The following is a 12,423-nucleotide window of genomic DNA, read 5'->3' on the forward strand; positions in this document are numbered from 1 at the left end:
GGCCATTGCCCCGGGCACGGCACCCCGTGGGGGGCAGCTGGCTGCTGCGGGAGCCCACGCTTTGGCTGGGAAGCGCCGTCCACACCTTCCCCCCCCCCCCCGACTCTGCACCCCGGTGCTGGGCTGATTCCTGCTGGGGTGATGCCACCCCATCTGGCAAGGGGGAGCCTGGAAATGGAGTATTTCTGCTTTTCCAGCGTGCGCCTCCTTTGCCCAGGCCAGCACTGAGCGTTGTGAGAGGGATGGCACAACGGACCCCCCGGCGTCATGGTCACCGGTGTCCAGGCCCCGCTCGCCCAGCCTGTCCCAGCATCCACCAAGGATGGAGCAAGTGCACATGCACATCCCGCTGCCTCCGGGGCCACGCTCAGCTGCCTGGCTCCGGGAAGCGGCTGAGAGGAGTTCAGTCAACCCTGACCAGCGAAATCACCTTGGATCCACGCCGGGCTGGAGACACCCCAGACGTGGGGAGGTTGGGACAGAGATGCAGGGAGGAGGCTGCGCCCTGTGGTACCAGTGCAGTGTCTCCATGCAGGTACACAGAGTGGCACCTGGGGGTCAGTGGCCGCTCAGGGAGATTTGGGAAGGCCACGGCACGTTCACCATGCCCCCTGCTCCCAAAGAGCTTGCTGGGCTTTGCTCTGCCTTCCTGGAATTGGGGGTGCTGCCAGGGACAGGCGATGGGTGGGATTTGGCTGGGGGGGTGATGCGATGCCCCATTTTGCTGGAGGGGCTGGGGGTGGCCATCGGGGCTGGGCGAGGAGCTGTGGCAGAGCAACAGGGCCAGGCACAGCATGGGGACGCGGGCGGACGTCCCATGGCTGGGGCTAAGGGATGAGCTATGGGCAGGGCGGAGGCTCCTGGCTCTCTGGGGACGTATCCGGGCCATGGTCCCCTCCCAGCTCTCGCTCCGGGCTCAGCTCCTGGGGCCATTTCCCCCTGGGGCAACAACCCACTGTGGGTCCTCCCAGGAGGAGCGTGGGGGGTGATTGGAGATGTTTCTCTCCACCTCTCTCTCTCTATCTCTTTCTGAAGACCCACCGTCTGTCCATCCCTGCAGCGACAAGCCGCCAGGGTGGTGGCACCTCAGGCTTCAAAGAGAAGAGGACCAAGAGAAACCCCAGGTTTCCCTAGTGCTGCCGGACCGGCTGCTCCGAGGTGCGTGGGCATCCCAGCTGTGGGTGGCTTTGGGTCGCGGCTGCCCTCCCTTGGGTCCCCCCGTGACCCTGTGAGCAGCTGCCAGACCCGGGGGATGCAGGATGGGGCGAGGGGGTGCAACGGGTCGGCTCCCAGGTGGGATGGGGCTCGTAGCCCTCCGTGCCGGGCACCTCCTCAGCTGCCCGTCCTGGTCTGCCGGAGCATCCACAAATGCACCTCGCTTTTGCTGGGCGAGAAGCGACGCTCCGAAGCGGGAGCTGCCGGCCCAGCCGTGCACAGGGCTGGCGCGGGGAGGATGCTGGCGGAGGAAGTGGCGGCGGCAGGGAAAGGCGTCCGCGGGGCCACGTGTGCCGCCAGCGGCTCCTCGCGCCGGCTCGCTCCCTTATAAGGGCATTTCTGCACGGCGAAGCGCAGCGGGGGAGCCCACCCCGGGGCACCCCGACGCCTGCCGGGCACCCCGGCGCCGAACCTCGGCCCTGGGCCCACCGCAAGGGGGAAAGCACCTGCTCCAGGGATGATGCCCCTGGACCGCAGCGAAAAGGCTGAGGCTGCCGGCAAGGAAACACAGCTCGGAGGTTGGGAGCCGAGTGGGGAGTGAGCAAGCAAGAGGGAAAGCTGGGTTTTGATCCGAAACTCTCCGCGCGCTGCAGCTCAGCCCCAAACCTCGGATTCCCCCCCCGGACACACGTGCCCTGAGATGCGCTGCCTGCACAGGGCTGTGCCCAGCACAGATCTGCCAGCATGGCCAGGGCACGTCGCGGCTGGGGCTGTCGCCCAGGGCCAGCCCAGCTCCAGCACCCGCAGCCGGCCGATCTCCACCAGTTCCAGCCCGCTGCCTCCTTTCCCGGCCATGTCTCGAAGGACGAAGGGCGGCTCTGGGCGATTCGGGGGCGTAACGCGAAGGGGAGGGTTGTCTGGGGGGGCTGGGGGCGAGCAGCGGCGGTTCGATGTTTCCCGGTGCTCTGAGCATCTCAAAGAGCTATTTATAGATGGCAATTAGTGCGAGCGCCTTCCCAGGCGGGAGAGGAGAGACCCGGCTCGCTCCCGCTCGCTTTCCCTCCCCGGCTCTGCCGATGGCTTCCCGGAGGCACGACTCGCCGCACGAAGGCAGTGCGGTGGTGGGAGCGCCCGCGTGGCGAAGCCGGCGGCGCTGCGGGGCGATGCCCCCGCGGGGAGTCTCGGGCGGCTGATACGGGGCGCGTTCCTTAAACGGGGGGACTTGGTGGCACTGCGGCGCCGCGCTCAGGCCCGCGTCCCTGGGGAGCTCAGGGCCGGGCTGGGGGGGACCGAGCCGCCTGGGCCCCGGGACCCCCCTGCCCGGGCACAGCCCCCTGAGACGTGCTGGTGCAGCCTGCAGCCGCTGGGGGAAGCTGCAGCCCTTTGCATTAAGCAGTGTCACCGGAGAAGCTGTTTTTTAGGACGCCAGCAAGGCCCCGGCAGCTCCGCGCTCCGGCAGCCCGGAGAAGGGAGCAGGAGCAAGGCCACAGTGGGAATGGGCAGCAAAGAGGCACCATGGTCCGGCAACGATTGCAAAGGCGATGCCCCCGGGACAGCCTGGCCCAGGGCACCCCGGAGCCTGGCATCCACCCTTGCCCGTGTCCCCAGGGTCCCTGTCCCACACTCAGCCTGGTCACCCCCGCCTCTTCCAGCTGCCCCTGCTCCTTCAGCACACCCCATTCCATGAGCTGAGCGGTGACGGTCTCAGCCCCTGCTGTCTGCGTGACGGCTGGGGTGACGGAGCAAGGTGTGGGGCCAGCGGGCGCTGCTCCCAAACTCCCTCCTGGTGCTTGCGCTGGCCCCTCTGAGCACGCCAGGTTTTGGCAGACTTTGCGATGCTCCGTGTTAAATCCACTCCTGCACCCACAGAGGCAGCTCTGGGGCACATCTGCTGGTGCAGAGGGGGAATTTGGTCTTTATGGAGAGGTAACTGCCCCTATGTGCTGCCCGGGGAGGCAGAGGTTAAGCCACCCGCCCCAGCTCCGGGCTGCTGTGGAGCTGCAGGGCCTTCGCGAGCGGCCGAGGGCACACAGTGCTCAGCACCGCAGCCCCAAACCTTCTCCTCCGGCGTGGGACCATCCCAGCTTCACCATGTCACCCCCTTGAAAGACCTAAGGGAATGCGCAAACGTCGTGCTTGCAAACCCCCGTCCCTGCAGGGCCGTTCATCGCCTCCCGCCGGCTGCTGCTCCACGGAGCACCGGCAGCAAAGGCCATGCAATACTGCCTTAAAACACTCACTCTCTGGTTTATTCATTCATTGCTCCCTGAGATACAGCAGCACCTTCCTGGCAGTGACTCTGTGGCCGTGGCAAAGGCCAGGCCCCAGCCAGATGCAGTCCCCAGCGCAGCCCCGGCGAGCAGAGGGCACCGTCTGCAGCCAGGGTTTTGCTGCCAGGGTGGTGTTTGCTGCTTCTGCCAGCAGTGCCGGCGTTGGAGCCAGCTTTCCCTCCATCCTGAGCTGCGAAACCCTGTGCCAAAGGCTCCCATGGCTGCAGCTGCCACCTGGAAGCAGCCGGGAAGCGTTGCTGTGTTTTGCTTCGGTAACGGCACATCGGTCGAGGCTGCAAACAGGGGACCCATCTGGGGCTGCTGCAGCAGCTCGGGGAAGGCGGCAAAGCTGCGGCTGCAGCAGTCCTGCCCGCGAGCGCATGGGGCTGGGCCGTGGGGCCGGGGCTGCTGCCCCAGCACCCCCATCCAGCCTGGGCCAGCGCTCCCGCACGGCACTGGCCCGGGAAAGCCCCCGGCCACGGCTGCAGCACGGCAGCGCCCTGCGCCGGGGCAGCATGGGGCCCTGCTCCTCGCCAGCTCCACCGCCGCGGTGCTTCAATTAAGCCCTCATTAATTTTTCAGTCCCTCGGAGCATCCTGAGAGAGGCAAGTTTGCAGTGGCGCTAATTGCTGTCTTCTCTACTTAAGCATGCAATAAATGGCAGAGGGTTGCCCAGCGCGGGGGGGGGGGGGGGTCTCTGCCCTCCCAGCCCTCGGGAAGGCTCACGGAGGGGCTTCGGGGCCGGGCACTCGGTGCCGGGTGGAGGGTGCTGGGGTGACCCCAAATCGCTCCCTGGGGTGGGGGTGCCCTGCGGGGCCTGGGCAGGGGCATGGCCCGGGGTCGTGTCCGGCGGAGGGGGGGTCCCGGCTCCCCCGCCCCAGGGCCAGCGGTGACGGGCTCCCGCAGCCGCGCTGCGTGCACCTGGCTGCAAATATTTGTGTCTTTTCATAAACCACCCCGCTGCTTTGGCCGGGGCGGCTGCTGCCGATTCCTGCAGCTCGCAGGGAGTTGCGCACCAATAAAGTGGCATCTCTTCCTCCGGCGGGCGCAGAGGAGCCGATGGGGAGCTGCCCATGCAGAGCCGCTCCCTGCAGCAGCCGGCGGCCCCCGAAACCCCCTGCCCTGGGGTTTGCCCTGAAGGCAGGAGGGTTTGAGAGTTCCCAGCACCCAGGCCCCGGTCTGCAGTGATCCCGTGCCGCCAGGCAGCGCCGGCCCCGGCCCCGGCTGGATGGGACCTTTCCCCCCCACCAGCGGCAGCTGCCGCGCGGCCCGTGGCAAATGGGCTCGGTGGCGCTGGGAATCCGCAGCGCGGCGGGATGGCCAAGGTCACCGGGAAAAGCAGCCAGCGGTCGCCATGGAAACGCTTTGCATTTGTTTCTGGAAATCGGGGTGGTTTTCTTCTCCTTTCCCTCCTGCATTTCAGCTGCGATTCCTCCTCGCAGGAAGCGGCGAACCCCGGCCCTTAACCCCGGGGCAGGGGCAGCCCTGGGGGCCCTTTGCTCAGATATTTGGCATGAGGCAGCTGAGCAGCCGCCTCGGCCCCTGCAGCCCAGGCACGGGGCAGGGGAAGGGGGCTTGGGGATGATTTGGGATCAGCCAGGGCCTTGCTGCCAGGGCTGGGAGTCAGAGCTGGGCAGAGCGAGGTGAGCGCCGAGGAGGAGGAGGAGGAGGAGGAGGAGGCGCAATGAAGCAGCTCGGCCCTGGGGACAGGGCGACGGGAGAAGCTGAGCACTGGGCAGGGGAAGGAGCAGGGGGACAGAGCGGGAGGGTGGGCAGTGCGGGACAGTCAGGGCAGCAGGGTCCCTGCACCCCCATTCCCAATCCCAGCATCCTGCTGCCAGTGTTGCGCTCCCAGTATCCCACCCCAGCATCCCACTCTGGTATCCCAGGTCAGCATCCCCACCCCAGTACTGCACACCAATATCCCAGTCCCAGCATCCCACCCTGGTATCCCAGTCCCAGCATCCCCATCCCAGCATCCTCATTCCAGCATCCCCATCCCAGTATCCCAGTCCCAGCATCCCCATCCCAGCATCCCACCCCAGTATCCCCCCCCCGAGCCCCCCTCCCGCGTGCCCCCCCCGCGGCCCCCCCGGCTGATTGACAGCGCTCCCAGCCAATGGGGCGCCGCGGCCGGGAGGGGCGGGCCGCCCGCGGTGACAAGAGGGGCGGGAGCGGCGCGGGGGGGCAGAGCGGGGCGGCGGGGCGGGAGCGGCCCCTCCCGGCACCGGCACCGGCACCGGCACCGGCACCGGCACCGGCACCGGCACCGGCACCGGCACCGCTCCCCGGCCCGGGCGCCGCCGAGCCGCCGCCTCCGCCCGCCCGCGCCCTCCGCCAGGTAAGGGGCCGTCGGGGCTGGAGCCGGTCCAACCTGGAGCCGGCTCCTTCGGGAGCGGGGCTGCCCCGGGAGCCCGTTCCCATGGGAGCAGGGCTGCCGTCAGGGACGAGATCGGTCCCCCCGGGAGCCGGAGCCTCCGGGATTGGGGCTGTCCCGGGAGCCGCTCCTCCCACGAGCGGGGCTCCCGTCGGCGCTGAGGGCTGGTTCCCGCGGGAGCGGGGCTCCCGCCGGGGCCGAGACGGGTCCCCCGGGGAGCTGATCCTTCTGGGAGCAGGGCAGCCGTCGGGGCTGAGACGGGTCCCATGCTGCCCCCCTCCTCCTCCTCCTCCCCGCGGTGCTGGGAGCCCCCGGTGCAGGGTGCCGCGGGGGCAGGTGCCTCGGGAGCGGGGCTGCTCCGGGAGCCGATTCCGGGGGGTTCAGCCCTGTGCCCCGGGCTGCCCCTGCCGTGGGTCTCCCGGCGTGGGCAGAGCTGGCCCTACAGCCCCCCAGGTGCAGGATCCGGCCCTCTGCCCTGCAGCTTGGCAGGTCTGTGCTCTGTGTCCCGCTTGGAAATAGGAATCAAGGTCTTTGGACCAAAGGAGCTTCTCGCGCCCTGCCCTCTCCAGAGGCGAAACTCGCAGGGTGGGAGCCGTTTAGGTGGGGGGCCTGTAGCAAAGGACCTTGTTGATGTTCCCTTCTGGGAAAAGCTGCCTCTCGCCAGCCCTCGTGCAGGGTGACATGGTCCATGGTCCAGCGGGGCCGGGGGGAGATGCAGGAGGAAAAGGAAGACTCGAGCATGGTACCTGGTGGGGAGGGATCGCCATCCCTGCTGTCCAGAAAATCCCACCCATTGGAAGATGTGTAAAACGTCTCTCTCCCCTCACACTGTTCAGGACATGGAAGGATTAATGGGTGCCTGCAGATCAGAGTGGGGCTGCGGTGCCGACAGGGCTTAACTCCGCAAGCACGTCCTGGGATCAGTGGGGAGGCTTTTGCCACCCTTCTCCGCGGTGTCTCGAAGTTTCCTTGGCTCTGATTGCCAAAAGGCAATGGGTAAAGTCCTGCCACAGCAGACTGGTGACAGATGCTGGTGGGATGGTGGAGCAGGAAGCAGCCTCTGCCGGAGGCATTAACTAAGAGCGGGGCTGAACGTGAGCATGAGGAGCAGCCCTGGGTTGCTGGGGGAGGGAGGCTCGCGCCCAGCCCTGGGTGCCCCCGATGCGGAGAAGAGAAGGACCCCAAGGGGCTGGGGGGGAAAAACTGCAAGTCCCTGTGCCTGGGAAGTCAGACGTATGGAGCGGAGATGTGGCTTGGTTGGTCTCCAGGTGAACTTCTACTCAACTTTATTGAGAGAGAAACTCCAGGATCCTCTTGGCTCACCATCTGTCGCTCCGCCGGAGCAGCGGCCGGCAGCCAAGGCTGTGTGGGAGCAGGCACGGAGCGTATTCGGAGCAGATTCGCGCTCTGCCTACGCAGCGGCTGCCTTGCAGGGCCCCGGCGCGGTGCGCCGCGCTGCGGGGAGGCTTGGGCAGCCCCCTTCTTGCGCGGGGCTGGCTGACCCAGGAGCCAGCGCTGGCTGCGCCCTCGAACGCCTCCGCTCGGCTCGGGCCGTGTCGCTGCGGCTGCCGGGGTGCCGCGGGTCAGATGCTGCCGGTGAGGTTTCTCCCTCCTTTAACACAAGCAGCAGGGGCTCGTGCTCCCGGGCACCCCCGCAGCCCCCGCCAAGCAGGCAAAGACTCAGGGGCACTTGTCACCATTTCTTTGTCCCACCCTCGTGGAGGGCAGCTGAACATCACGAGATGGTAAAGCGTGTGATGAGTTATCCTGGGTCCTCAGGCTCTTTCTGAGCGTTTCTGTGGCAGCGCAGAGGAGGCAGCCAAGGCGAAGGGAGGATGAAGGCCATACTGCTGGCCGCACTAGCAGGCTCTTGCCCTGCTCCAGCAGCAAGGGCCACGGTTGAATGTGGCACCAAGCCTGGCAGTGCTGCAGTCACTGTCCTGACATTCAGCAACCGTATCCATCTAACGAGCCGGCTGGATTGGCTCATTGCAGCGGACAAGGCACGTGGGATCGGCAGGTGCCATGCGGTAGGATGCTGCCTGAGAAGCACCAGCCTTCCCTGTTCCCCGCACAAAGGAGCTGTGCCTTTCCTCTTCCAGAGTCAGCCATGGGGAAACACAACAGTAAGCTGGCGCCGGAGATGCTGGATGACCTGGTGAGGAGCACGGAGTTCAGCGAGCAGGAGCTGAAGCAGTGGTACAAAGGCTTCCTCAAGGACTGTCCCACTGGCATCCTCAACCTGGAGGAGTTCCAGCAGCTCTACATCAAGGTGGGCCCGGCCGCAGGATGGGGCCTGTGGTCCCAACGCAGTCCCCAGGGACGGTGGCCCTAGCCCTGTGGTTACGGCACTGTCGAGCTCCTGGGCCAGGGGGCCACTCCGGGACACTGCTGCCCTGAGGATGTGATGTCTATCCTCCACGCCGAGCTCCCCCTCCCCGTTTAGATCTCTCTCTTCTCTCCTCCCTGCAGTTTTTCCCCTACGGAGACGCTTCTAAGTTCGCCCAGCACGCTTTCCGCACCTTCGACAAGAACGGTGACGGGACCATTGACTTCCGGGAGTTCATCTGTGCCCTGTCTGTCACCTCCAGGGGGACCTTTGAGCAGAAACTCAACTGGGCCTTCGAGATGTATGACCTGGATGGAGATGGGAAGATCACACGCTTGGAGATGCTGGAGATCATCGAGGTACTTGTGACGTGGGGCTATATGTGGTGGTGGGCTCAGCCCTGACTGGTGCTGGGCAAGGATGGATGAGCCTGGAGAAATGGCCAAGCAGCTTGCTTTGACCTGCTGGGTTTTTGGTGTTTCTGCAGGTTCTTGAAGTCCAGTGCTTAAAACCAGCAGGAGTAGCCTGCTTTCTCCAGGCTTTTTAAAAATATTGGGCCCCTTCAGGCACCACAGAATGGGTTTCCCTGGCCATAGCCTTGGCTGAAAAGAGCCCTGGGTGTGCATACGGGTGTAGCTGTGCAGAAGCACAGTTCATGCCAGGGATGAGTGGGGACCAGCAAGGGTAGGAATCCTGTTCCTGCTTCATCCTGGCTCCTTCTGCCCACCCAATGCTCCAGCTCTGGCACTCTGCACCTCTTCTTGCTGCAGGCCATCTACAAGATGGTGGGGACTGTGATCATGATGAGGATGAACCAAGACGGGCTGACTCCCCAGCAGCGTGTTGACAAGATCTTCACGAAGATGGACAAGGACAAAGATGACCAGATCTCCCTGGAAGAGTTCAAGGAGGCAGCAAAGAGCGATCCCTCCATCGTTCTCCTCCTGCAATGCGACATGCAGAAATAGAGCCCAGGGGGGCTTACCACTAGACTGGTTGAAGCCAACCTCTGCTCCCCATGATGGTTTCCACCCCTGTTGCCTAATCTCCCATCCCTGCCACACGCATGCTGCTTCTTGGAGCTTTACTTGGTGCCTCGTGGCACAGATCTGCTGGGGAAAACATTTTCCCTGCTCTGCTGAGTCCCCCCGTGTTGCTTAGCCCTGGATGTGAGCCACGCTCCATCCTTCCTGCCAGCCCTCCACCTCGCTCCTTGCTGCATCCTGGGCATGATCTGGCTGGTCCAGGGACTGCAGTTCTCCCTCAGCTGGTGCCGGCTGCTCCAGACGCTGCCAGCTTGAGCTTGCCCCACAAATCAGCCCTCTCGGGCCCAGCGCTGGCCTCTCCGCAGCAGCAATCCCCGACGCCTGCCAGGAGCCTCCCAGCTCCCCTAGGGCGACGAGCTTAAGGCAAACTGCTCCAGCATCCCAGCTGCTCACTCCGTGTGCTCTCTGCTCTCCCCCACGGCTCCGCCTGGCCCGTTTCTTTCATCCCAAGCTTAAACCAGCTTTTTTTTTTTGCTTTCCACTCACCCTGATTGCTTGTGAGGCCTCCAGGGAGGCTGAAAGGCCCTGAGTCCTGCCCCAGCGTTTTCTTCACTGGCGATTCCCCGTGAGCTGCACGGAGCGGCCAGAGCCGGTGCCGGGAGCTCTGGTGGGGTGCTGCACCCTCACCGCGGCTCGCTGGCGGCTTTAGCCTTCCTGCCTCGGCTCTTGCTGCTGGCGACGGCTCTGTGGGGCTGCGCATTAGTGCCAGCCTCTGTTTTAAGCCACCCTGGCAGTATTTTGGATGCCTGCAGAGTTTGTCCTTCCTGATTACTGAGGACATGGGAAGAAGCCTAGGGCCCTGCACCCAGGGAAGGGGCTGCCTTGATTCCTTGCAGCACCGTGGACCGCACTGGCGTCGGGGCGGGAGGCGCGGAGGCAGGCTTTTGCCCCACGAGGCACGGGAGCCTTGCAGGCCCACATGCTTCCCGGCATGCAGAGCAGGATGGGGCTGCTGTAGGAATGGATATATCCTGCATTGGAGGCCATAGAAAGGTACGGATGGGCCCTACACGCGTGGAGCCTCCTGGGAAGGGTGCGAGGACACGGTGACTCGGCACACGAAACGTAACTGCGCCTCCCTCCTCTCCCCATCCCAGCCTGCTGCCTCCGCCCCCAGTCCCACGACAGGAATATTGTCACAGGTCGGTGTTTAGTCTGCACGTTGTGGTGTTGATGACTGTAATATCTGTTAGGCGACTGTGAAGTTGTTATATATTTTTTTAATGGAAAAATAAACTGTGTCTCACATGTGACTTTCCTGGCTGGCTTACTGAGGGGCATCATCCTGCTGCTGCTATTTTGGGGGGCTAGATGACATCGCTGTGCTCCTGAGCATTGCTCGAAGGGCTTGTCTGAGGCTGCGAGACCCCAGGGGATGGAGAAGCCCAGCTCTCGGGAAAGCACAGAGGGGCTCAGCCTGGGTACTGCTGAGGACGAGGGAGACCGTGAGCCTTTGGCTGTGTATGTAGCATCGGGGAAGGGAATAACCTTATCTCCTGGGGGTTAGGACCAGGAATCCCTGATCTCTGCTGGAGCCAGGTCTCATTTCTCCACCAGCAGTGACTGGGGCTTGCTATCAGTGCATGGCTTTCTTTCTCAGTCTCGTCTTCTCCACTCCTATTTTCCCTTCACAGTTTTTCCTCTGGTCTTTTTTCTCCATCACCAGCCTGCAGAAATGATGCCTGGTGGCTGTTGCTAGGGAGCTCTCACCAACTTTAAATATTCCTCTGTATTTAAGCAAGCAGGTCTGGCTCCTCGGCAGAAGGACGGGAGCTGGGATCCCAGCAGCGAGCAAAGCCGGGCCACGCAGCTCACCCCAGCCTGCCTGGCTCCAGCGCCCAGGGTGGTGCCTGGCTGTGCTTCGACCCTGCAAAGCGCCCAAAGCTCATGTCCTGTGGCAGCCGGCACCTGAGCAAAGGGATGGGATGGGTCAAAACCGTGGCAAAGCACGTGTATTTTTAAGAGCGCTCCCTCGGTTGCTTTGGGAGCAGCAGTTGGGCAGGGAGAGCTCTGTGGACGATGAATTTGGCTGGCCTTGCTTGCCTGGTCCGTCCTGGAGCGTGTGTGTGTATTTGTGGCTTGGTGGTGCCCAGTGGAGGAGGGATCCTGCAGATCGCTCACGTTGCGAGAGCCTGGAAACCTGCCAGAGATACTGTCTAAAAGGGCAGGAGCTCAAGCTTGAGAGGGGATGCCGAGAATAGCCTCGGTTATCCCGGGCCCCACAGAGCTCCTGCTTCCCTTGGGGCCACCTGGCCTGGGTGCGCTTCGGTATTCACCAGTGGGGACCTCGGGAAAGGGAGTCTTTGTGGGGGCTGAAATGATGTTAAACACCCAGAAAGCTCTGCTGCCTCCCTCCAGGTGCTGCCCCCTGCCAGCGAGAGACGCTGGGGTCCTCCATTGCTTGGCCCTTCCTTGATGGCCAGTTTTGATCTTCAGGGCTCACGTCAGGCTCCCCGAGGGAGATCATGATGAGATCAGTCAGAGTGCAGTTTTCAGTCTAAACTGAAAGCCAAGTTTACCTTCAGCCTCCTACGGCTCTGGGGCTGGAGCCAATCCCACCAGCACTCACGGGAGACCATTTAGCAAATAGCTTTAATTAATATCAGCAATCATTCTATTAAGCAGTGCAAAGCACAGCTTACTCTGGGCACAGAGCAGAGGGTGAGCTCTTGAGTCACGCCGTGACTCACCGTGCAGCCGGCCACCGCCGCGGCTGCTCTGTCGCCTCCAGCTCCGCGGGCGGCTGCTCCTGCGCCCATCCAGCCACCCCGACCCCAACCCACCTGGCTCCTGGGCTGCGTCCCCCTTGCACGGATCGCCCGACACAGGGGACAGCATCATGCTCTGGGAGAGACGGTGCCGGAGCGAAGCCTTCGCTGCTGCTGCACTTTGCGAGGGTGGGCAAACCGGGCTGCAACGAGATGCCGTGGCAGCTCTCACGTGGGGACGGAGCTCGTGTCTCCAGGGGGTCCCCGGTCACCTCCTGCCTCGCGTCCTCCCCACACCTCTGCTAAAGGCGTCTCTGCCCACCAAGTCGCGTCCCTTCGGCTGCACCAAGGCGCAGCGCTTTCCCCATGGATGTTCCCGCAGCCGGGAACAGCTGACTTTGCCCTGGAGCGGCTGCGGAGCGCTGCCTCCTGCGCTGCCCCCGGCCCGGCTGCGGCACCCCGTTAATTAGGGGGGGGTTCGGGGGTTCGGGGGGCCGGAGCATCGCGGCGGCGGGGCGGGCTCGGCCCCGAAGAGGTT

The 12,423-nt window shown here is 64.4% G+C and overlaps 1 protein-coding gene across 1 annotated transcript; it reads left to right on the forward strand.

The window, feature by feature from the left end:
* Window positions 1–7,911: 7,911 nt before the first annotated feature.
* HPCAL4 (hippocalcin like 4) lies at window positions 7,912–10,408 on the forward strand. The gene is made up of 3 exons (XM_013953322.2): window positions 7,912–8,074; window positions 8,275–8,490; window positions 8,902–10,408. Exons 1-3 carry the CDS (start codon window positions 7,913–7,915, stop codon window positions 9,097–9,099), a joined length of 576 nt encoding a protein of 191 aa, XP_013808776.1. The 5' UTR covers window position 7,912; the 3' UTR covers window positions 9,100–10,408.
* Window positions 10,409–12,423: the final 2,015 nt, after the last annotated feature.

This window comes from Apteryx mantelli, chromosome 27, assembly GCF_036417845.1.
Source record: "Apteryx mantelli isolate bAptMan1 chromosome 27, bAptMan1.hap1, whole genome shotgun sequence".
In the NCBI taxonomy this organism is placed as follows: domain Eukaryota; kingdom Metazoa; phylum Chordata; class Aves; order Apterygiformes; family Apterygidae; genus Apteryx; species Apteryx mantelli.

Bases quoted from the DNA above. Each gene is read 5' to 3' on its own strand.
- HPCAL4 (XM_013953322.2), top strand. From the start codon at position 7,913: ATGGGGAAACACAACAGTAAGCTGGCGCCGGAGATGCTGGATGACCTG. The intron at 8,075-8,274 runs GTGGGCCCGGCC...TCCTCCCTGCAG, and splicing joins TCCAGCAGCTCTACATCAAG to TTTTTCCCCTACGGAGACGC. The intron at 8,491-8,901 runs GTACTTGTGACG...TTCTTGCTGCAG, and splicing joins AGATGCTGGAGATCATCGAG to GCCATCTACAAGATGGTGGG.